Source organism: Sciurus vulgaris (genome assembly GCF_902686455.1).
Source record: "Sciurus vulgaris genome assembly, chromosome: 18".
NCBI classification, from domain to species: Eukaryota; Metazoa; Chordata; class Mammalia; order Rodentia; family Sciuridae; genus Sciurus; species Sciurus vulgaris.
In genome coordinates this window covers 16854743-16876205 of record NC_136479.1, presented here as the reverse complement: position 1 = coordinate 16876205, position 21463 = coordinate 16854743, and the positions used below count along the sequence as shown (strand labels likewise).

At 44.9% G+C, this 21463-nt stretch overlaps 1 protein-coding gene across 1 annotated transcript in view; it reads right to left on the bottom strand.

Annotated features, from left to right (window-relative positions):
- Window positions 1-430: 430 nt before the first annotated feature.
- HS3ST2 (heparan sulfate-glucosamine 3-sulfotransferase 2) overlaps window positions 431-21463 on the bottom strand; it is an 87601-nt gene continuing 66568 nt past the window's right edge. The window contains exon 2 of the mRNA XM_079120426.1: window positions 431-1802. Coding sequence (XP_078976552.1) covers window positions 1184-1802 — 619 coding nt within the window. The 3' untranslated portion in view covers window positions 431-1183. The remainder of the gene's footprint in view (window positions 1803-21463) is intronic.

Here is a 21463-nt window from a genome sequence, read left to right as displayed (position 1 = left end):
GATTAATCCACTGATGGGATTAATTGGGTGGTGACTGAAGGTGGGTAGGGTGTGACTGGAGGAGGTGGGTCTTTAGGGACATGCCCTTGGGGTATATATTTTGCATCTAGCAAGTGGAGTCTCTCTCTGCTTCTTGATCATCATGTGAGCTGCTTCCCTCCACCACACTCTTCTGCCATGATGTTCTGCCTCACCTGGAGCCCTGAGGACTGCAGCCTGCTGTCTATGGACTGAGACCTCTGAAATCATGAGCTCCCAAATAAATTTTTCCTCCTCTAAAATTGTTCTCCTCAGGTCTTTTAGTCACAGTAGTGAAAAGCTGACTAAAACACAGAGCGTCCTCAGGCCCAGCTGCATCTTGAGCTGGGAGGAGCTGAATAAATGAACGGGCGTGTGGGCCTGACTTACAGAGAAAAACAGCATGAAGGACACAAGAGAGCCATATTTATTTCACATGGACAAGCATGATTCCATCGCATGCTGAACATGAACGCTCGCGTGAGGAAAGTACCCGTAACAGCAAAATTATGTGCTTTTGTCCACAGGGAGCAGGGAGTCACAGAGTGGTTTTCAAAGACAGTATCCTTCCAGAACAGTTGGGACCACAGGCTTTTGAAATCACTGGCTTATTTCATCACCAAAGGGTCCATCTCCTAGGAGTGGCCAGAGGGATGCTTCTGGCGTTACCCTCTCTCCTTGAGCTGCTAAGATCTGAGGAGGACTGAGGATGGTGTCCCATCCCACCACCCAGGGATGCTCAGGGAAATGGAACTCAGAGGGAAGATACATGCCACTTGGAATTCACAAGCCCACTCCTGGGTGGACAGGGATAGGGACGGACGGCTGCGTTCATAGCAGCAGAACCATCACCATTGTTATATCGATGGTCATGGGGGGATCCACGCTTCCTTATAGCAATTCCCCAAGGCCTCTTACAGGCGGGAGGGAGAATGATTCTGGAACTGAAGGGACATGCCAGGAGCAGTCGCATGTGCCCGGACAGACTGGGGAGAGCTCGCGGCAGGAAGCCCTTGTTCTCTCGGACTTAGCTGGGCCACCTGGTTCCAAGATGCTGGAACCCCAGATGGGAAACTGGGCTGGAGCCCGTGTGTTGGAGGACGAGGGTGAGTCTCCTCAAACTTCATGGAAGAGACCCGCGGAGAAACCCTTGGGTGTGGGTGACTTACTCCCACCTGAAGTCCTGACCCACAGTTTCATAGAACTTAATATTATAAGGTCTATAAAATTCCCGGAGCTGGTCTATGACTTCAGGATCGATCTGTACGTGAGTTCTCCCTTTCGATTTGCCCAGGCATCGAGGCAGGAGGTTCGATTCTGTTTTTTTCAAGCAAGGGAATCCTTTGGTCTTGTTGAAGTAGAAGTGCTTGTCGGTGATGAATCTCTTAATGCCCAGGAAGTCCTGGACCCGCCCCATCTCGCCCGCCGGGTCTGTGATGAGCCGCTCGCCGCTGACGAAGTGGATCTGAGCCAGCGGGAAGTAGCGCAGCCAGCTCTCCAGGTGCAGGGCGTACATGCCGATGCGGATGGCGTTCCAGGACACGTCCACCAGGCCCAGGCTGCGGTTGCGGAAGGACAGGCCCTCGAAGGTGGGGATGTCGGGCTTCTTGGAGAGCGTCTGGGTGTAATCCGAGATGGCCCGCGTCACCGGGTTCCGCACCACCACGATCAGCTTGGTGTCCCTGGACATGTTGAAGATCCGCCGAGGAGCCTCTTGAGTGACAAAATAGCTGGGCGTCTTCTCCAGCGTGATCTGCGTCTCCAGGGTCCTAGGCATCAGGCTCCTGGGGGCAGAAGGGACACATCATCAGACAGGGTTCCGCTGGTGGGGTGAGTGGGGAGCTCGGCACTGCCACATCAGCAGCCTCCGCCCAGCGACCTCCGCCCAGTGACCTCTTCTCTCCTCTCTGTCACCTTTGAGCTTCTCACCTGGTGAGGAACCCACCATAATTCTTAATTAAAACGAAAAGAAAAATACTTGAACAGGTTTGCTTCCAGACTGACAAAAGCCAGGCATGGTAGCACATGCCTAATAATCCCAGCAGCTCAGGAGGCTGAGGCAGGAGGATGGCAAGTTCAAAGCCAGCCTCAGCAACTTAGTGAGGCACTAAACAACTCAATGAGACCCCGTCTAAATTAAAAAAAATAAAAAATAAAAATAGGGCTGGGGATGTGGCTCAGTGGTCAAGTGCCCCTGAGTTCAATCCCCAGTACCCCTCTCCCCCACCAATCAAAAACCCTGGAAATAACCTAAATATCCATCAGTATGGGTCAAGTAATGGGATAGCCCATCTACAGGGTCAGGCAGCTCTGTGTTTTGCAGGGAGGGGCCCTGGGGACTGAACGTGGTGCCCTGCCGATGCTAGGCAAGTGCTCTGCCTGGCGCCACATCCCCAGCTCTGTACATACTCATGGGGAGTGATTTCCTTCACATGACAGCTCTCTGCATCTGTGGGTTCTCCATCTCTAGATTCAACCAACTGCAGATAGAAAATGTTAGGTCCAACTGCATCCGTACCCAAAATGCACAGATTTCTTTTCTTGTCATTATTCCTTAAATCATGCACAATAATAGTCATTTACATAAGCATTTACATTGTATTAGGTGTCATAAGTGATCCAGAGATGCTTTCAAGTATAGAGGAGGATGTGTATAGGTTATAAGAAAATACTACGCCATTTTATATAACAAGCTTTCATAGATTTTGGTATCCCTGGGAGTCCTGGAACCTTTTTTCCCAAGGATTGACTTTATAGTTTTTAATGATGAAAGACAGGAGACAGCATGTTTATCTCTGGAAGGATACACAGGAAACGGGTAAAGGTAAGTTGCTCCAGGGGAGAGAAGTTGAGGTGGGTGTAGAAGTAGGAGATCAGGAATAAATGTGAATTGCTTTTGATTGTATAATCTTTTACGCTGCTTGAAATTTTTAATGCATTTATTACTTATTCAAAAATACAAAGTAAGTCACTGAATATTGTTCTGGCAAAAGATTTTCTACACATACATTAAGAAAATCTTTTTCTGGATAAAAAAAAAGCTTGATTTGCAGGGATAGCAAATAGAAATGAGTTCTGACATCTTCCTCTGTCAAAAAACATCTGAAATACATCTTTCATGTAGACTAGAAGGAGCATGTCACTCCAGGTGGGTTGGGACCTCAGTAAGAGTTAGGTGTCCAGCCTCTCTCTCCCTGGTGTTCTATATTTCCTGACTCTGCTTGAGACTTCAGGGACTGAAGGTAGGGGAGCTGAAGTCTCCTTCCCAGGTGTGCTTTCTGACTTGATGGAGGGGGAGCCTAGGTGGACAGGTGAGTCCCTGGACACCTTTTTCTCTGAGGCTAGTAGGGGTTCAGGATGGGTCCAAATAAAGGCCAGTTTCAAGATGCTGGAGAGGAAGATTGGAGGATTTGAGATGTGACAGCTTATACCTTTCTAGTGTAATTAGTAGGAGGCTGGTTGAACATCAGGGGTGAGGACAGCGGTAGGGTTGAGTGTTTATTATGAGGATCTGGAACATTTTCTCAGAAGAATGGAGGAGGGAGTCCTGTAAACACAAGTTTAAGATTATTTGACAGTGCCAAAGATTCAATTAAAGCTAGAATTGATAAACACATACAGGATATACTTTTAAGGGTTAGCAATCTTGTCCACACTGGTTGGGACAGAAATGGAAAGGATGAGAGATGGGACTCGTGTATTATTAGGGACGGGGACACCAAGTCATTCAAGGAAATTGACGAGGCTAATGACGCTATCGAAAGGCTTGTTCACTGAGTCCGGGGAAGGCATGGAGGAAAGTGACATCCAAAGGGTCATAGACGACTTTGAGGCTAGCAAAAGGAGTTTGAGATTGTGGTAAAGGTGGAAAGAATCAAGGTTGTAATGTGTGGTTTCTTGTGGCTGCCATAAGAAATTACCGTAAAATGAGTAACACAAAGCAACCTAAGTTGATTCCTTAGTAGTTCTGGAGGCCAGAGGTCTGCAACCAAGTTATTAGCAGGGCTGATTCTTCTGGAAGCTCTGAAGGAGAGAGAGCTTTAAATGCTCCTAACTTTAATGTATGTATTAAAACTAGCTTCTGATGGCTGCTGGTGGCCATCTGTGGTGTTCCAGCTCAGAGATAAATTACTCCACACTCTGCTTTTGTCATCAGGTCACCCTCTTCTCCTCATCTCTCCTTTCTTCTCTTATGAGGACACCCGTGGTTGGATCCAGGATGATCTCACCTGCAGGTCCTTAACTAAATTACATCTGCATAGACCCCTTTCCCAAATAAGGTCAGACTCAAGGGTCTATCTAGGTGGACACATCTTTTGGAGGGTCACCATCCAACCTGTAACATAACCCTGTGAAATCCCTGAGCTAACCATTTCAGTCATGACAATTTCAATGTCAAGATCCAGGTGTGGCCATTAATACGTGTTGCTAAATGAGGGACATTTGGAGCAGAGATGGCCCAAGAACTGTGAGGCCAGGAGGAGATGATCGTGGGAACTAGAAAACAGAAGGCCAGGAGCCAGGGGCCTCTCTTCCCAGGGAGTGCAATGATGGATGTCCTGGGTGGTGGTAAATCACACTGTTAGGAGTGAGAAAAGGAGGGTTGCAGAAGGTGTTTGTCCATCCACCTTCACGTTGGATCATCCTAGTTAAAAAGTACCCACGCTCAAGTATTTTGAACCAATTTGTCTAAGACGGAACCCAGTCAACTTTATTGAAAAAAGAAAGAAAAAAAGACAAAACTCCTCATGCAGTTCTAATGTGCAGCCAGGATGAAACACGACCTTGGGAAAGAAGTAGCAGCCAGAAGTCCACCTATCAGTCCCAGGAGTCTTCAAATTGATGGTGGGAGGAGGCTGATGCAATTGATGCTTTGCTTCTAGGCCCAAGGTCGAAACAGACCCTCGTGGACTGAAAGTTTCAACAGTGCTATTAAAGTGAAGCAGGCACTTTTTTTTTTAAGGTATCATTATGAGAAAACAATCACAAATGCATTTGAGTGGAATTCTTTGTCTGAATTTTCTTAGGATTCTAGTTATATTACTTGATGACCTTGGCGTGTGTGTGCGAGCATGCACACACACACACACACACACACACACACACACACACACACACATCTCAGGCGTTTAAACTCTAAGGACCTTCTAAACTCTATGGGGGTGATAGCAAGTTCTTCCCAACACAAAGTCGCTGACTTCACAGGTCATTAAACAAATTCCTTTGCAATATACTCAAATATACAAAAGCATATCCAAGAAAGGAATAGTAGAGTGCATCATTTCCCAAGCTTATTCAACCATGGAGCTATGAATGTTTGCCAGGAGCATCAATAAACATCCTTCTTTGTTGCCAGTTTGGAAAATTCCAATCCATTCCCACGATCTCTAGAATAGCACATCATTCCCTCCAAAGCTGGGCACCAAGTGAAGTTCCACGGTTCTCATTCCTAATGGGCACCTCAGTTGCAAAACCAAGGGACAGACGCTAAAATGTAAGAACTAGAATGCAAATGAATTTGCAGTGGTCATGTACAAGTCCTTTGCACACCAAATATCCTTGATTCTATCAGGAACCCTTGAATATTTATTTCTCCACTGGTCATTGGAATAGCACACTGAGACCCGTTGATGATAGTGTGCAAGAAGACTGTGTCTGCACACCCCTGCTCCTTGCACATGGAGGGGGTGATTACCCTATGCCTGGAGGCCCATCATTTCTCCTTATGTTGCAGATTAAATTTTGCTGACTAGTTTCCAGCAGCTGGTGAACAGCTGAACCTTTCTCTCACCCTAACCCTCTGAAGTTTCTGCTTCTTTTCTTTTCTACGGAGCTCGGCAAGAATTACTGGAAGAATAGTCTAGCACTCCCTGTTTGGACTTACCTCCCATCTGTTGTTTTAACTTGCTCAGCCACAATTTTCCCTACATCTGGTCACAGCCCCCAGAGTTTTCTTTGAGGAACCACCACTCCTACTTTGGACAAAATCTTGGTGGGCTGAAGAGTGGGTGTATGATGGAAGAGAGGCCAGTACGTGCCAGTTGTGTCAGAGACTAAAAATGTGTCCTAGCCTGAAGATGGAGCTCTTCCAGGCAGACACAGGGCCCTGGAAGGAATTCCCCACCAGGGTCTGTTACTAAATCCCTGCTGCCCTTTGGGTTCTGGCCTTTTCCTCTAGACTTTGTGAGATCCTACACAAGCTTCCAGTATATTGTTATGACTTTAAGTTAGAGTTGGTTTCTGTTGCTTGTTCCCTTCTGTTTTACAATGTGGCTTCTTCTCCTTTGTGCAAACTGTACTCACTCCTCTTGATTATAAAGTCCATGAAAGGTCTCCATTCTATCTATCTATCTATCTGTCTGTCTGTCTGTCTATCTATCTATCTATCTATCTATCTAACATCTATCTATTTTTTTGTACTGGGGATTGAATCCAGGGGTGTTTAACAACAAAGTCACATCCCTGGTCCTTTTTTTTATATATATTTTATTTAAAGACAGGGTCTTGCTGAGTTGCTCAGGGCCTCAGTAAAGTGCTGAGGCTGGCTTTGAACACTCAATCTTCCTGCCTAAGCCTCCCCAGCCCCTGGGATTACAGGTGTGCATGGTCATACCCGGCTACCATCAATATTTTTGAAGCTTAAAGGAAGTCAACAATCTTTCTAACCCAGTTATGCTTTAAAGCTCTCACCCCCTTTTCAAATCCCCATTCTGGACTTTTCCAATGATCCATTTAGCCCTTCTCTTATTCTCCATGATCCTCCTGGATGATCACATTCTTCTCTAGCTTTTACCCATCATCTCGGGGATGTTGACGCATAACCCTGTAACTGAAGCTGCAACTCAAAAGTGTTCTGTTTTCTAAGCTGGACTGCAGCTATGGACTGCAGACTGTAGCAATTAAATTCACCATCTTCCTCCCCAAACTTACCTTGATCTTTTGCCTATTTTTGTAAATACTATTAGTACAAAAGCAGAGACACCTCAGAGACATTCTCGACTCACCCCCACATCTTTGAGTTTTGTAACTTTTACCTTCTCCGGTCTCCATTCTCCTTTCCCAGCTACTCACGCAGCCCCATGCCATCTCTTCCTGATACAATCCCTCTGACCTCCTTGTGTCCACTGACCTCTCATTTTCAATCCCTTCCGCATTCTGTGCCCACCAGGGAAAAGTTTCCAAAGCAAATCCAATCATGTCAACCATCAACAATTCTTTCGAATAAATCCAGATTCCCTGGAATGTGAGTATGCTGTCTACCTTTCCAGAGTTAATCTCCTGCCACTTCCAGGTAACCTGATGCTCCCGCCATGATGACCACAAATTTCACTCCTCCCACGCATCTTGCTTCTAAGTGTGTGTTTTGCACTTGCTGGTTTTCTTTTTTTGGTACCAGGGATTGAACTCAGGGGCATATGACCCCTGAGCCACATCCCCAGCCCTTTTTTGTATTTTAGAGACAGGGTCTCACTGAGTTGCTTAGCACCTTGCTAAATTGCTGAGGCTGGCTTTGAACTCGAGATCCTCCTATCTCAGCATCCCAAGCTGCTGGGATTATAGACATGCACCACTGTGCCCCGCTGTCTTTTTTGTGTTTAAAGACTCTGTATCACCTTGCTGTGGTGAATGCCCACTCACCTTTCCAAGTCCAAACCCAAAGTCAAGCCCTCTGTGAACCTTGTGATCTCATGGCACTTTGTCTATCTGTCTACTGCCATAAGCTACTAGTTATTCCTCTTTTTATATCAACAGATCATTAGCAACTTAGATATATTGCTTGTTCACTTTTGCCTTCCTGGCACAATTGCCCGGCATACCACAGGTGCTCAATGAATGGATCCAAGATCCAGTATCCGATTGGGTACCTGTTGAGTAGCAGCCTGTGTTACTCAGATTTTCTTTACTGTAACAAATACCTGAGAAAACCAACTTATAAAGAAAAAAAAAAAGGTTTCTCATGGCTCCCAGTTTGGCAGGTGCCAATCCATGACTGATTGACCCCATTGTTCCTGGTCCTGTGGCAAAGCAGCACAGTGTGGCAGGAGCATGTAGAGGAGCAAAGTGTCTCCCTTATGGCCAGGAAGCATAAAAGAGAGGAAGAGGAAGGATCTGGGGTCCCAATGTCCCTTTCAAGGGAATACTCCCAATGATCAGAAGATCTCCCATTAGGCTCCACCTCTTAAAGTGTCCACCTTTCAATAGCACCATGGACTGGGAACCAAGCCTTAAACACATGTGCCTTTAGGGGACACTTGTCCAAACTGTAGTGTGGTTCCTGAGTCCTTGGAGTGGTGAGTGCCAGGCAACCAAGCCCAGCTCCTCCTTAGCATTTGGGCCTTGGGCAAAGGAAGGTTTGGCAGGTAGTCCTGGAGGGAGCAACTTCTGCTATTTTGAAGATTTTACCGTGACCACGCGTGCTCTGATTTATGCACTGAAGGAACCCAAACTCTGCTTCGACCACAGCCTCCAAAGGTAGGAACGTAAAATGAGCCGATGGGAACACGTCTCATACCACGTCTGTTTTGCCACCCGCATGCTGTCCCTAGCCCAAGGCTCTTTGGTGTGGCTAGGACCACTTGAGCTTTTGGCCAAATGCCTGGGTCCCAAACCAGACTACCTCAGAAGCTCTGGGCGCTGGACCCAAGAACCTAGGATTTGCAAGCTCCCCAGATGCTTGTGGTGGGCTGAGAACCACTGGTGTAGACTGAGTGTCCCTTTAGCTCGGTGTCCTTTAATACACTGCACACGGGTATCATCTCAGGTGAGCAACAGAGAAAAAAATCCCTGGGCCTCTCCCTGTACATTTCTGTTCTATAGGCTTGGGGTGGAGTTCTTAAATCTATAGTCCTAACCATCTCCCTCGTGATTCTTACGGTCAGAGGAGTTTGGGAAGTAAAACCTTAATTTAAAATATCTTCGTAAGTAATATAATCACACCCATTACTGAAATACTATGTATTTGTATGTTTATGGTCCCTACCACCCTCCGCTAGAGATTACAAATCTCTTGTTCACTGCTGTATTCTCAGCACCTGGAGGGGGGCTAGCACTTAGTAGGGGCTCAGAAAATATTTTTTGGAGGGAAAGAACCAAAGCCAAGGCTTTAATCTGGAAAATGAGGCAGTCCTGCTGCGGTTCTTAGCAGAGAGAGCTGCTCTCCCCTGTCTCAGCTCCATGCTTTATCATGGAAAATCAGACTTCCTTGGTACCTAGCAGAAAAAAAATAATCCAAATATTCTCATCATCCTGAGGCTCTCTGGAAACTCCATTTTTTTTCCCCATATTTGCCAGCCCAGAGGAGCAGAGACAGCTCCCGTGGCCCCTGCTGTCCACACTAGGGACATCCTGTGCATGTGTGGAAGCTGTCTGAGCAGGCTGTTGTTGGAAACCTCCAGAACTGGTACCCCTCTGATTATTACTGATGGGACACACTGGAAGATCTCATTTTCTGCTAAATGCGTAGACTGTGAATGTGTTCTGGAAGTCCCAGCCGCCTGGGGGACTTTGGTGATTTATTAGCTCCTAACCGGGCAACCAGTCTCCTTGAAAATCATTGTGGTCTCGGGAGGGATAATTAGGAGCAGAAGAGTGGGGGAGCGTCTGTCCTGCAAGGGAGTGGATCTTAAACGTAGGCCTGCTAGATTCCCAGGAGCTGAGCTGGGAGCCAGGCAGGGCACTCATCTGGTTGAGTATGGACCTGAGTCCCATACCAGGAAACCACCTCCTCCCAGGTCCACAGTCCCACGCCCTTACTCTGTTGTGACCCAGGAGTAAAACACGGAATACCAGGTTAAACTCCATCGATCATGCGTCATTGCTCACAGGATATGGTCCTTGATGGGGATTTCTGTAGCTCTTTTGATCCTGCCCATGCCTGCCTGTGGTTCAGTCAGTACTTCCTCCAAAGACTAGTTTTCATGCTAAGGGACATTCGACATGTTGTCCCCTTTGCACGAAACCCTCCTTAATGTCCAGCAAACCTTGCTCTCTCCAGCTCATCACCTCCGACCACGAAGCCTTCCCAGAGGTGCCCTTATTCCCTCCCCCTCCCAGGAGAGTTAGGCATTTTCTCCCTTCCGTCTCCATGGCACCCACTCAGATTTAACCCATTTTGTCACATTATGTGAGTCTATTGTCCCCTTAGACTGAAAGTCCCTGAAGGCAGGGATGACGGCTGTCACATCTCTGCATCAGCAATGCCTCATCCTGTGTTTGGTGTACGTTCATGGATTCATTCATCCAGCAAGCATGCACTTAGCACCTACTGTATACCAGGGATGCAAAGACAAGTGATGTGTCATCTCTTTCCTCAAGGAGTTAACGGCTTTGTGGACCAACAGCAACTGGAAGAAGATGAGGTCCCCTTCTTCCCATGAGAGGGGCCGCACCACACTCAGCTTCCCCCAGGCACGGGCAGCTGCTTCTCTCTGGCCTGAGCCTGGTTTCCTATAGGTCCTCAAGGTCCCCAGGGGCGGGGCAGCTAGCTCTTGTAAACAGCTGGTGCCTAAACCCAATTAACCAGTCATTAGCTTATCCCCCTGCTGACGAGGCTACTCTTATCCCTTTCCCTATAAGAAAAGGTGTTGATGGAGACAGGTGGGCCATGAACCCAGGGAAGGAACAGGTGATTCAGGTCCTTGCTGGGTTCCTCAGGGTAACTGGGAAACAGGATTACCTATCTCCCTGACTCTTCTGATGTGACTCTTGGCTTGCCAAGTTTCCCAGTAAAACCAGTTCTTTCACCCATACCCTTTGCTCTGTGGCTGTAGGACGGGTAGACACTGCGTGATAGATCCAGACAGAGGACAGTGGAATAGCTTAATGGATGGTTATGCATTTAAGATGTAGAATCAGAGATGCCTTTCTGCAGAAGTCCTGTTCCTTGCTAGCCATAAGAAAGGGCATGACAGCAGACATCAGCCACACACATGGTCATGTGCCATCAACCCTGGACATAAAGAAGCTAATAGGTGACGTTCCTTGTGCAATGACTGGGCCAGATGCTGTGCTAAGCTCTGGGTGTGAATCATCTCACTCCAACTTTACAGTAACCCTTTGAAGCAAGCTCTCTCGCTGTTCCTGTTTGGGGGCTAAGGAAACTAGGACACAGAGAGCTTCAGTAAAACACCAATGTAACACAGTCAGTTGCAGAATCTGGATTCAAGTGTGACTCCAGCACTTGAAGAAAACATGAGAATATAAAAAATTAATCTTGGCACAAGGACAGCCTTTCTAGGCATGAGACAGAAACATGAAGGAAAAGATTGAAAAGTTAGACTACATTTAAAAAGTAAGTCTCTGGGATGGAAAAATACCATAAGTGAAATAAAAGGAAGATGATTGGAAAAATATTTGTAGCATGTTCACTAGAGACACAGAAGGATGATTTCTTATTTTTATCTATATATTTGTATATTTATACATATTTTTCAGACCTCTTGCAAATCAATAAGTAAAGGAGAACCAACCAGTAGAGAATAGGAACAGAGGCCCCAAGAAAAGAATTGAGAGAAAAAGCCACAAATGGAAAGTAAACTTATGAGAAAATTTCAATATTGTACTCCATGACTTTTGACATATTCGTTATGTCTGAAAATTAAAGAAAAGCAAACTGAAACACAATGAGATCATCATTCACCTAGAAGTCTGGGAAACACACTTAAGAAAATGTTAACAGTTGTAATTTTGGCAGGAGTGGGAAGGACCAATATTCTCTTAATATTGGTAGGGGTATAAATCAATGCTATTCTAGTAGGTGGTGAGTGTGTCTACCAATATGCAAAGTAAACGCCTCTAGAACAAGTCCACCTCTGGAAGTTCATGTGAACCAGTGCAAAAGAGTCACTGTGCAAGGATGCTTGATGCAAGCTTTGCTGAAGAGATGGAGGCAGCAACCAAAGATATCTGCTCCTCCCTCCCAGTGGGGTGCTGCTTCCAACCCAGGGCTACATTCCTCAGCATCCCAGGTGGGGGCACCCAGATGGGGCCCCCCGGCTTCTTCCTTCCACTTCCTAGTACTGAGGATTGAACCCAGAGGTGCCCAGCCTAGAACTGAGCTACATCCCTACCCCTTTTCATTTTTTTTAAAAAATTTGAGACAGTGTTTGACTAAGTTGCCCAGGCTGGCCTTGAACTTGTGATCCTCCAGCCAGCCTCAGGCTCCTGAGTCTCTGGGATTACAGGTGTGCCCCACCATGTCTGGCCAGGGGGGCTGGTTCTTGACAGGAACAGTGAATAGAATTGCAGAGTGCTACCTCTAGGCCAAGGTGGTGACAAAATAGGTGTGTCCTCTTGATTGTCTTTTCTGATCCACTGAGCGCAGAGGATTTGGGGACCCTAGAAGGGGACCAATCCAAAAAGTAGAAGGGGAATGGGAGATGACTAGGAACCAGACTCCCTGGACTATGTTGAGCAAGACAAAAATTGTTCCTTGAGGGGTTTTCGATATTGTTGTTGTTATAGCAGCTAGCATGAGCCTAACTCTCAAAATATTGTTCATAATGTACAAAAGAAGATTTTTAACAAAAGAACCATGTGCCATTAGTAGGAGTCTGATTAAACTATAATGAGGCCATGGAGTACTTTATGATGTGGATATTAAAAAATGAGGAGGGTCTATATAAATATTGACCCAGAAAGGCATCCAGGATGCATTTATAAAGTGAAAACAGCAAGCTGCAGTCAAGCTAATATGTCCTTATTTGCATAGGAAATATACACACATATGCTAATGTGTATAGGCATAAGCCTTTTCTAAAAGGATACACAATAAATAGTAAACAGTGAGTGACCTTGGGGGATCTGAGATGAATTGCTGGGGAAAATGGAACTTCATTTTCACCTTTAGCTCTCTGAGCTCATTGGATTTTCTTTCCTCGTTGCCATGAACATGTATTCTTTGTCATTAAAAAAAAAAGAAAAGAAAAAAAAAAAAACCACTAGCTAATGAAAAGCTATTTTAAAACCCTTCCATTGATGATTTAGGAAGAAGAGGGCCGGTGGCATGGAGTGAGGAGCAGAAACTTGTTTGGCGTGGCTGGGACGTGGGTGGGCAGCTAGAACCGGGCAGGCTGGACGCAAGCTCCTTTCTCTAGAAGCTGGCTCAGAAAGGAGCAGGGTAATCGTGGGTGTTGAATGAATGTTTTCGCTGCTGCCTGTATAGCTCTGATAAGTTTCCAGGCAACTGGACCTCAATTTCCCAGGCTCCATCTGCAGCTGACCGTGGAGACACTAGATGCAGTTCTGATATCCCTCTTTCCCCGTCTGAGCTTAGCTTCTTCTCCTACCTGCCTCCCTTCATCCTGGGAGTGGGTTCCTTAAGCCAGCAGTTATCACACCTTAAAGGTGCACTTGAATTGCTGGGGGCAGGAGGTCTGATTCTGTAGGTTTTAGGAAGGAGATCCTGCATCCCTCCCTGGTAGAGCTGACCTGTTGGTCCTTGCTATTTGAGCAGCAAGGTATTAAGGCAGCTCTGGCCCTACTAGCAAAAATTCTGTATTTGATGCATATTTATTATATTCATTGGAAATGGCTAATTGATGCTGCAGATGTTTTGAATTCAGAAATCCTGGATTCCGGTTGCTGCCTTTCCATTTCCTGACCTTGTGACTTCGCTTCAGCTTCCTTTCCTGCAATGCCCTCTTTGATGTGGATGCCGAGGTCCCTGTCTGTTGAGGTCCCTGTTGTAGGTCTCACCTGGATAAGCAGGTGAAAGTCCCTTGTAAACCATGAAGCACTGTCCCCACCCACAAATGGGCTCCTCTTCCTCTACTTGATTTCCCTGATTTAGCTCAAGTCTTTTTCTTTTTCAGGAAGCCCATGGTCTGTCCTCCACCCTGCCCTGCTACCGATTTATAAATGTCCTATTCTGCCAGCCAACGTCCCTGACATAAAGCTCCCTGGCTCTGCATCCTTCTTCACCCTCATCCTCAACTTGTCGCATCAGATTCCTGTCCCATCCTGCTCTGAGGTGGCTCTCAATGAACGCACCCCTCGATGCCAGTTCCACCTGCAGGGGATCGAACCTCCAAACATATTCCATCCACACATCTTTCCTTGACCTACCCTGTTCTCCCCTGTCTCAATGAACGGGCCCATCATCCTCCAGTTGCTGGAGCAACCCCCACATCTGATATATAACCAAATCCAATTCACAACCTCTTACTCTTCCAGTGTCCCTTCCAGCCAGCTCAGGACTATCGCAGGTTTTAGTGTTGTCAGAGCTGCAGGAAGCAGCTCCTCACCTTTCTCTAGCTCGGCTCTGCTTCCTAGCATCCATTCTGAACCAGCTTGCTCTTGTGTGACATCAGCATGCTGGAAACAAGATGGTGTCTGGGGGCAGTGATGGTACCCAGTGGTGGTTGAGGGAATCTTTATCCCCCTTATAGTCTCTGTGTCAATCTAAGTGAAACAGCACACATAGAAACTCCAACACGAGCTTTCTATCCTTCCTCCAATGGAAGGAGTAACTTGTCCCCCTTTCCCCTCGCCCCTACAGAAATTTTGGAGTCACTACTGCCAGAGAATTACAGATCACCAAAAAGGCCAAGGACCTGTACAAGGAGCTTTCTGAGCAGTACTGGGGGCTTGGAGAACCTGGCTGCCTTTTTCCTAGCCTTGTACTCTAAGGAGAAGAGTGTTGCCAGGGAACATCTTACATTGGCAGGTTGCTTCCACTACAGAGACCTGAGTGCCAACACAAAAGGGGACCTTTAGCACCCAGCTGGCAAGACCGCCATGTTCAGCTAGCCAACTGGCTCTTCTCCACAGTTTTAGAGCTTTCCTTTTTTTATGAAAATGACCACACCTTGCCCTTTCTGGACCCTCTCGGCAAGCAAGCTTGCACCCCACTCCAGAGAGAATAAAAAAAGGAAAAATAAATTGGAAAGGAGCACTCTAACTATCTTACCCTCAGGCCCAGGAAGGTTGGTTCCCACAATGACCAGCACTAGGCTGACAGTGGAGCCGACAGCTTGGCAGGTGTCTGGTGCCAGTCTCCCTAGTTTGAGCATCTTCATCTTTGTTGCCTAGTGTCCCCTGCCTGCCTGGTCCACAGAGCTTCCTGCCCCCATCTGTACTCAGATCTGCTCTAAGGACCAGTCAGTCCCCACAAGTTCTGGATGCTTCCCAAGCACTTGCAAACCCTCCCCCGCACCAGCCAATGACTGGATGAACCCATAAGTTTCCTTCATTTTTTAATACCAAACTTTGCAACCTCACTCTACAGAGTCCCCAGGGGTGTGAAGGGTTTTGCAGGAATGAGTTCCGCTCGCCAGTTCCACTTCCTGCAGCATAATGGTGCCCCCTAGTGGGAGGTAATCCAACTACAGCTGCGGGTCCTGCAATTACCTGTTGCTTCCCTGGGAGAAAATTACCCATGGGTAAGGGTCTTTTTGTTTCTTGAACGTTGTAGGTGACTCAGAGTAGATTAAATTCCAAGGTTGAAAAGTGTTAGCAGGAGTTGTCTAACACCTCCTGCATCATCAAGGAGCAGTGTCCAGTATTGCTGGACGATGCACCAGGAATTCAGCTGCTTCAGGATCGCCCACGCCTCCGATGGGCTTGAAGCTACATGTGTGCTTATTGGGTCACCAGTCCTTTTTCCAGGCCCAAGATCTGCCTAAACTGTACAAATCTGGAGTCTTGTCTAGGTTTTGGGTAGAAAGATCCAGCTCTACATTTTGGTTCTGGAAGGTATTCAGGAAACCCCGCAAGAGGAGCTGGCAGTGCCTTTGAACCCTGCAGACCTAGTTTTCCTGTTTTGAGGACTTCACGGTCCTTTTTGCCTGGAACACTTGGCCCTGCCTCTTCCTCTGGTTCACTCCTTCATCCTCAGTTTGAATGTCACCTCTTTCCAGTGCCCCTCTCTAAATCCCACGTTTGCTCTAAGCACACTCTGTAATTATCTTGCATATCTGTTTGTTTCTCTGTTGCCTTTCCCCAGTGAGCCTTAAACCATGTCGGGGAGGGATGGTGTCTGCCTTGTGGACTGTAGTGTCTTTAAAACTTGTCACTGTGCCATCCCATCATAGGCAGGCAAAAGGGAATGAATCATATTCACCAAATATTTTACTTGTCAAACGAATAAGATGGGAAGGAATCAAAGCTTAAATCAAGAGGACATGGGCTATTTGAGAAAATGCAGCCACCTAAGATCTCTAGAAAGGATTTCTCAAAGTGTGTTTACCTATTATCTGTGGCTCAAAACTGACTCACAGATAAAAATGTACATTTTCACAGTTATGTGTTTATTTTAATATGTTCTAGGAAATCGGAAGGAAGGCATCACCTTTATTCAACAGATTTTATCACTCAGGGTTAAATAGGTTGTGAAGGTAGAAAATGTGAGTTGATCTAAAGCTAAAGATTAAGTCATAGTACAAATGGTATATGGACAGGGGGAAAGAAAGAATGTGCAAATGAAAACTATCTCATCACAACTTGTAATAAAGGCAAAGAAGGAAAGCAAGGGTAGTGAGAGAATTGAGTGGCCAGGAAAACCTCACAGGGGTCATTTGAGCAGAAGGTCAATGGTGATCCCAGGCGTGGCTGGGAAAATATGGCTGATGTCAGGTGGCACTGCAAAAATTGAAGATGCTACTACACCTCCATCAGGAAAAAGCAGAATGAGTGATGTAGAAAATAAAGGCCAGCACAAACTTGAACCTGATCATCAGATGTTAAAGTCAAGTTCTACAAGAGAAGTCAGGAGACGGAAGTTGGCCTGGGAGATACCTGGTTGTGGGCAATGTGTAGTTTGTTGTTATTGAAGAATTAGCCTGAAACAAAATGGATAGAACTAGAGGCAAAGATCTCATGAAAGACACATTTCCAGAGAGAGGAGATGACAAAGGGGGGGGGGGAGAGGTAGACTCAAAGGCTCGCTGAGTCCTGATGAAATAAAACCCACAACCATGAATCTGTTTATCCATCCATCCATCCATCCATCCATCCATCCATCCATCCATCCATCATTGATCTATACAGAAATGAATCAGAGCAAATGTAAATTACAGGTAAAACACAGAGGTTTTGCAAGCATTCTATGTATCCAGGACAGGTAAAGCAAGTGAAATAGTTTATACAAACACACAAGCCTGATATAGACATTTTAGCAGCACTAAATGCTAGAAAAACAGACTACCCTCTAGAGTTTTGGGGAAAAAAATGTGACTCGTAGTATTTATTAGCCACTCTGCTTGTGAAGGCAAAAGAAAAGCTTTGTAAGACATTCTACAGCTTGAAAAATATTAATCTTGCCTTCCAAAAATTCCCCTGAAAATTAAAGCAACTGCCTGAGTGACAGCGTGAAAGGATTCGGGACTGGGGAAGCGGTGCATAAAAGGACAGTAATTGAGGTTCAGCAGAGTACCAAGCCCCAATAAGTAACGCTTTTAACTTCCAATACCAAGATCATTCCCCCAGCAAATACCACACCACCCACACTTCTATGCAAAGCTGAGAAAGTTGATCTCATAGAAGGAGAGAGTAGGAGAGTAGTTAGTGGAGACTGGGAAAGGAAGGGGCAGGGAGAGGACCGTTAGTGGGCCCAGGGCTGAGGTTGGCTAGGAGGAGTATCGTCTAATATTTTATAGCACAGTAGGTTGACTGTGGTTCGCAATGATTAGTTGTATATTTTTTTAAAAAGATAGTAGCAAGGATTTTAAATATTCCCAACATAAATAAATGATAAATATTGGAGGCAACACACATACCAATTACCTGATCATTACACATTGTATCCATGCAGGTATTGAACTATCACACCTGATCCCATAAACATGTATGATTGTTATATGTTAATTAAAAATAATATAAAATAAGCTTATTTTTCTGAAAAGATATAAATGTTAATAATTCAGTAAATCAAGCCCCAAATCCCAGGTTAAATTAACAAAGACCAAATAAATAAATAAAATGGCAACAGAGGAAAAATAAAATAAGAGGGAAGACATTGCATAAAAATATACAAGAGTCTTTAGTAAAAGACACGGTCTACTTGATGATCAGAAATGTAAAATGAAGAATTAAAAACTGGACATATACTTTCCAAATCACCGAAAAAATCTAAAAGTGAGAAAATGATGTTCATATAACAAAAGAAACTTGAAAATAATTAAAAAGCAGCTGGGCACAGTGGCACATGCCTGTAATCCCAGTGGCTCAGGAGGACCGAGAGTTCAAAGCCAGCCTTGGCAACTTGGCAAGGCCCTAAGCAACTCAGTGAGACCCTGACTGTAAATAAAATATAAAAAGGGGTGAGGATGTGACTCAGTGGTTAAGTGTCCCTGGGTTTGATACCTAGTGTCCCCCAAAAAAGAAAAAAAAAATTAAAAATTTAGAGCAAGATGATGGAAATATAGAAGACAGATAATATTAACAATGATCAGAAATAGGCCTAACACCATAATTTTTATAAATGAGGACAATAGGGATTTCTTACTCTAAAACCTAAGAATTTCTCATTCTAAAATCAAACCTAGTCAGAGCTGCATTCCCAAGACCACTCTAGGACACAGGGACAGATACATTTTATATGAAAATGGAGAGGTGAAGGTACATCAGGAGAATGTTATTCTAAAGAAGCTAGAGCCAGGGTATCAGTTGCAGGAAAAGAGGGATCTAAGGCAAAAGACTAAATGAGACTAAGCGAAGACCCAATCCAGGGTTAGAACTTGTGTCTGGGATGTGACTCAACCCTAGTGTTCATCCCTACTCCCCCTCCATCACCACTAAATTGATAATAAGTGGATAAAGAGTATGAAATCAAATAATCAAAGAGAAATGATGGAGGTATTGGTACTAAGTGCAGACAAACTTTGGAAGGAGGGAGCTGCCTCGTGAAGGGTGTCAGACTTACGAGAGCGCTGAGACTTGAGTGTCAATCATGGGGGAAGCAGATTCTTAACACAGAACCACCCAAAACTGTAGCATTGGAGGCACCAGGGACCATGGTGGGGATAAGAGATGCACAGGGTGTGTCAGAGGTCTCCCGGCACAGAAGCCGCCCCCTAAGCCTGCTCACCACCCGCCAGCCCGGCAGCTGCTCCTACAATATATGGCAGACCAGGTATATTAGTCAGGGTTCTTTAGAGGAACAGAATCAACAGGAAGTATGATTATAAAAAGGGGATTTATTGATTGGCTTATATGACCAGAAGCTGGACAGTCCACATGCCCATCTGCAGCTGGAGAGCTGGAAGAACCAGCAGCTGCGCAGTCCAAGAGGCAGAAGCCCCAGAACAAGAAGGATCAGCAGTGCTACCCTATCTGAGACCATGTCTTCTGGAAACTTCCTGGAGAATCACTGGCAGAGTCTGCCTTGGAAGAGTGAAGAAGTGAGTCCGATGTCCTCAGAGGGTGGAAGCAGTGATCAAGAACCCTTCCAAGAAGAGCGAGCTGCATCTGCATTTGCTTCCTTGTTCTTCCAGCTTCTATTCCATCCTATTGAGCGGTGCTGCCCAGGCTTAGGGAGGGGCTCCACTTCCGTTCCTATCCCACATGCCAATCATTCCTAGACACGCCCTCATGACACGCCCACAAGCCTCTTCATCTTCGACATCTCTTAATTCAATCAAGCCGACAATTCAAATTAACCATTACACCAGGGGAGGTGATCCTCTGGAGATTCTTAATCAGGGAGCCCCCAGGCTCAGTGATGCTGGACACAGCAAAGAGTGGGGTGAGACTCCGAGCCAGAAGGCTGGCAGGCAGGTAGGTGTGTCTACACCCGGCTCACAAGTGCAGCGTCCCCCCAAGACAAACCTACCAGTCAAGGTGGCAAGTCCCATCTGCCAAAACACAATGTATTAAGAAGAAAGTTGCCAAGTCACATCAAGATCAATAGCATTGCATGGAATACAGTTATAACTAGTGCAGAAATAGGTCAAGAGAAGAAAAAAGATCATCTCAAGAGGTTCTGAAAAAGCACTTAGTAAATGCAACATCCATTACTAATTAAGAAAAATAATAACCTGAAGAAGGCAGGCCCAGTGCATCTTTAACAGGAAATGGAGCTCTGTCTCAACCCCATGGGTGCTAGCAAATGAAGGATGCTAATATCAATACTGAACAGTTATGGAGAACCCTGTGGTGGACACGGCTTTCTTCACATGTATTATCTCATTTAAACCTCCCAGCAGCACCAGGTAGGTACCCCTGTTGCTTTATAACTTTATCTTTGACTGAAGGGAATTAGGCACAGCGAAGGAACCTGCCCAAGGACCCAAGATACTGAGAAGTGAAGCCAGGATATACACCTCAGTGTGCTGACTCCAGCCTGTTTTCCCAATGGGGCCGAGAGCCTCATTAAAGTTAGGCAAGACAAAGATGCCTGTGAACACAATTAATATTTAATAATGCTCTAGAATTCATAGATGGTTCAATTAAAACTTTAATAAATGGAGAGATGGGAAATCATGATATTAGAAGGACACCCATTCTTCTCAAATTAATCTATAAATCAAGTGTAATTTCAATCCAAATCCCAAAAGGAATTTTTAAAAAATTGAATTTGACAAAATAATTATCAAGTTTCTATTGGATTAGCAAAGTCGTGAAAAGAGTCAAAGCATTTTTTGATATAAGAAGAGGGGGAATTGAAATATTCCATATTGATATGATGTAGACTAATATATATTATAAAGCTGAAGTAATTAAAACAGTGTGGTTATGGCTCAGTAATAGGCAGTGGGGTTAATAGAATATAACACAAAATCCGAAATAAGCACAGCGGTGTGAAAAAAAACATAGGCTAAAAGTGGCATTTCAAATTAGTTGGGAAATTATGGATTATTGGATCTTTGTTGGGAGAATTGGCTCATCATTTGGGAAAAAATAGAGTTAGATTTCCTCATTCACAAATTCTTCCAATTGTTCAATGTTAACAAAAAAATAATGACATGAAGAATTAGGGTATCAATATGAAAATGTTCTTGAGAATTGTCACAAAGCTATCTTAGGGAGAAAGCAAAGTCAACACTTTAGATGTGACTATGTGAACATTTTAAAGTTTTGGAAAACAAAATTTCATTGTAAAGAGAAAGAAAATGCAAAAGACAGACTGTGTCCCATATACAATAGACACATATTTAATATTTTTACTATATTATTTTTTATAAATTCCTGAAGACAACTGAGGAAAAGACAGAATTTCTGAAAGAAGATACAAAATTGTCAAAATACTCAAATTCATTACATATTAAAGAAACACAGATTAAATCCAAATAAGATAGCAATGTTAAAATTTATTTAGGGTTACCTATGGCACACAGAAATATACTCTCAGACAATCCCAGGACTGCAAATAAGTTTAAATTTTATGGAAGACACCTTCTAGAATTTATCCCATCAAAATGTTAAGATAGTTGTACAAAGATGTATATTACAAGGATTTTTAAAATAATAGAAATAACCTGAATGTACACAATACCGATATTGATTAAAT